Genomic DNA, 4,308 nt, shown 5'->3' with positions numbered 1-4,308 from the left:
TTTTTATTTGGGAATGTGTAATCAAACACAAACATAAGATGAGTGAGAATAACGATTTGTTTAATAAATCTTCGTGGAATTACGACTGCAAATAAATGTTATTTCTAACAGGGGAATTGAAAGTGGCTTTTTGTAAGAGACACCCAGGACTTCACTGTCTGTTTCAGTTAATTATAGGTAAATTCACTTAAACATTATGATACTGCTTTTTATATTTTAATGTTCAATCCTATTGCATCCAGTCTAATCCTATTGCATCTAGTCGTGACTTAGTTTAGCTTCATCCATTTACAATTTCATAATGAATATTTTTCCTTTTAGCAAGTATGTTGTGTCATGTACAGAAAAAACATTGATATACTCACGGTGGCCCAGTATGGACCGCCCATTTGCACGGCCGCTCCGTCACTCCACTGCCAAACATTGGTGAGCGTTCCATTGGTAGCGCCTAACCAGTAGCCGTTGTTGAAATCAGTTGTGTCTGAAGGAGTGCAACTTTGATAGTAATTGAAATATTATTATGTAATAATAATATTATTACATAATATTATTATGTAATAATAATATTCTTTAATATGGAGCTATTAGTGTTGATTAGAGCCTATTGGCCAGTCGCCGATTCTTAACTACCTGGCCACCTCCTCGAGTTGCTCATCTTTTGCACCACTACCCAGTAAAAACTTAGATTCGCCTCAGCTTCTGATTCCTCGAATCAGAAGCTGCAGCGCCTCTGAATTTGGTTAGGGTAGCAGCTGCTCGGTCACCCCAAGGCGAGTGGTACGGACACCTGACATTTTCGGCTATCACACAGAAGCTGTGTGTTGTGCACAGAGCCAATTGTGAGCGAATAAGTACTGCAGTAGAACATTAGTGTAGAATCAAATTCTTCCGCCCGCGGCTAACAGGGCATGCTAGCTTACCAAGTTTTAAAAATCAGTGAAGAGTCATGCACAGCGTTTGTCTAACGATAATAGAGTCATAATGATATAGCAAGAAAATTAATCAGAAGTCCTATTATTGATGAATTATGTTCGCTGAAATTCAGGTCCCACTAAACATCAATTTGATTGATAGAAAGAGACTTTCTTGTAACATTGACTTTTAACTTATGAGGGTCGACTTACAATGTTTCTAAGATGAAAAACATTTTGAAAGCAGAATTTTTAAACTCTGCAAGTTTATTGACTTTAACATGGTTTTCCGTTATAACCTTACATCCATCGTTGACATAGGAGGTGACATCAGTGAAGGAAGCGCAGTCTTTAAGCACAGGCAGCCTGCCGAAGTGCTGGGTGCAGTAAGTGGCCGCTTCGTCGTACGTCAGATATCCGCCCGTGTAACGGTGGATGCACATGGACCCGACGACCTCATAGCCTTCAGGACAGTCGGCTGCGACAGCGCCTGCCATATGAGAATTCGAAGTTGATAATACAATCGATTTGTCATGCGTAAATTATACGAAAACTTTAACGAGAGGAGCATAGGACAACCAATGAAGTCTTTAGGGTCATTCCATGTCAAGTGAACTAAGAGTAACCACCTGACCATTTTGATAAAGGATCAGACATATTTTAGTTCATATTTCAACATGAATTGGCCCAAATTTCAGCTGAAAATGTGAAAAGGGTGAAAATGTCCCCGATCGCGCGGTTCAAAATCTCCAATTTCAGGTCACTGCTGTGCTAGCCACTAATTTGGAAGTTAAGGTGTCTGCAGAGATCAAGAAGATGCTTATAAAAAAAATTTCAGTAGTTTATTGTTGATAGATTTTGTGTGTAATAAGGTCATGCAAGCTTGCTCGGAAATCAAAGGAGCAGAAACAATTCACAAGTTCAGTGCCCTGTATATCATTGGAAAATCGATAAATCTCCATGATACCTGTACAGTTTATTGCCAACATACGTTACATTGTATGCATAAAATATTGACTAATAATTCACTCTGGTTTTTCAGTGAATTTCATCCTAACTTGCTAATAAAAGCCTCAGAGCCTTTTTTCGACAATGTTTGAATAGTTGCAGTATACCAATTTTTTTTTGAAACAGCATTTATTACAAAAGGAAAATTCTGTACTACAGCATACGCTAACTCTAGCTATGGGTAATAAGTAAAAACGAGTAATTCTAGCTATGGGTAATAATTGTATTAAAATCCAGTCTTCTTCATTCCTGTGGACTATGTTGCTGCCTGTGGCAGCTTTTCACTTTTGACACGTGCTTATTCACCTGGATGAAAGAAACGACTCGACTCTGGATTATATTAAATGAGAATAAACATTAATGAACTTGGAGATTTCCAACATATAAAGAGGTATGAAAGCAAATGAGTTGACTTTCAAAAATAGAGGAAGCCTCTTGGAAAAAGTATGCCCTTCCAAAATTGAAAAAATATATAGCGAAAAAGAAAGCAGCAAATTCATGTATATTTCGCCACTGAGCTGCCACATGCATGGGTATCTAATCATAGTATTCTACTGCCTTTTGCACTGTAGAATCTAATTCAAAAGAATTTCTCATCATTCCAACGAGGTGCAATAATGAGGCAAATGCAGCATTTTTAAACTAAGTTTTCTTCCATAGCAAAAAGAACAACATGGCTATGATTAACATATATGCTATGGTATAAAATTTTATGTTTCTAAAAAAATTGTTTCAACCAAATTAGTTTAATAGAACTATTTAAGTTTGTATTTAAACATTGTCTAAAATTTGCTCCGAGGCTTCTATTAGCAATTTTTGATGATTACTGAAAAATCAAAGCGAATTAGATCATTTTTCATTTACAATGTATACAATGCATACATTCTATCAATCATTTTTTGCGTATACGATGTTACGGATGTTCGCAATAGACTGTACAGATGACGTGGAGATTTATATATTTTCCTGTGATATAGAGGACACTGAACTTGCGAATTTTTTCTGCACTTATGATTTCCGGGCAAGTTTGACCATATTCTACCCAAAAATATCAACAATTAACCATTGATATTTTTTTAGAAGCACCTCTTCAAGTCCTGCGGCCACCTCACTCGAGGCCAGCACAGACATGCCACAGCAGTGACCTGAAGTTGGAGATTTGGCGCCGTGCGAACATATCAAGTTTTTCATATTTGGAGCTGGAGTTTTTTTTTCAGAGTTGGTTTGAAAAAAGATCCAACTTGTGTGTGAAATTTCATCAAAATTGTGCACTTGACATCGAATGACCCTTTACTAATATGAAAAAAAATCATCCAGAGTTATTGAATGATTTTTACTGATTTCATTAATGTCGCGGTTTGACAATTATTTCTCTGCCAATTGACAACACTCTTATAAATAAAAATAGACAGACACTAAGAAAAGCTGGAGCTACTTAGCAAAAGCTGACAGTTCTTCACCTAATGGTTGTTCTAATTCCTATGCAGAAGACACTCACCGATGATGAGCAGTAGCAAGCAGATGATCGTCGACGGAAACATCAGGGTGGTCCTAGGGTTGTATAACTCTAAATCAAACCTTTTGTAAATTTAAAAACAAACAATAAAAACATGATACTAGAGTTATCTTGTTGTTAAGGGTTACGGTTCGTTAGCAGTCGGTGTGGCTGCAGGGAGAAATTCAGGAATTCATTTGTTAAAAAATTAACTGAATAATGAAACAGGAACAATGATGAAACTTTGTAGTTAAGGAATCAAAAATACAATACAAAGACGAGTGAATAATGGCGGGAGTATTGGTGCCGCTTACATGAATAGAGCTTACGGGAGGAAAGTTTTAGCCCAATATAGTTCCGACCTGCAAAAACGGACCTGGTAAATGATTAACAGATGAGTAAGACAGGCTAAAGCTGTATTTCACTTACCTTCTTATTCTAAAATACTTATTTTATTTATTATAAAATACTTATTTTTCAAAATTACTTATTCTAAAACGTAAGATGCAACAAAAAAAACATAAAAAGTTCAAGTGGCTAATAAGACTCACCAGTCGAAAGTAGGATCAAAGTCTAATAATGAGTCTAGCGTTGAAGTTGAGAAAGACAGTTTCATTGAATGTATTGGTGGCCACTACATATGATATATTAAGTTTTTGGTCATTGCTTACCGTGCTACTTGCATCGTATATTTACCGTGCTACTGGTCTCGTGCTACTTTGAGGAAATTTTGTAATAAAAAAGAAAATTTTTTGGATTAGAGGGCAAAATTTTGGATTTTAATGAAAATTTCGGATTAGAGGGTAAAATATTGCATTATAAGTAATAATTTTTCATAAGAGTGGGAAAATTCAGTTTTAAGGAGAAAATTTTAGGATTACGGACTAAAATTTT

At 36.0% G+C, this 4,308-nt stretch overlaps 1 protein-coding gene across 1 annotated transcript; it reads right to left on the bottom strand.

Moving 5' to 3' along the window:
- Positions 1-365: 365 nt before the first annotated feature.
- Positions 366-3,516, bottom strand: LOC108673546 (the record flags this gene model as incomplete). The annotated part of the gene is made up of 3 exons (XM_018161392.1): positions 3,418-3,516; positions 1,216-1,401; positions 366-481 (listed from the first exon to the last, which is right to left on the bottom strand). Coding segments are annotated over exons 1-3 (345 nt in total), but the record flags the coding sequence as incomplete, so codon positions are not given.
- Positions 3,517-4,308: the final 792 nt, after the last annotated feature.

Source organism: Hyalella azteca, unplaced genomic scaffold (assembly GCF_000764305.2).
Source record: "Hyalella azteca isolate HAZT.00-mixed unplaced genomic scaffold, Hazt_2.0.2 contig2548, whole genome shotgun sequence".
NCBI lineage: Eukaryota > Metazoa > Arthropoda > Malacostraca > Amphipoda > Hyalellidae > Hyalella > Hyalella azteca.
Note: the sequence above shows the minus strand (reverse complement) of the source record. Positions and strands in the feature narration are given on the sequence as shown.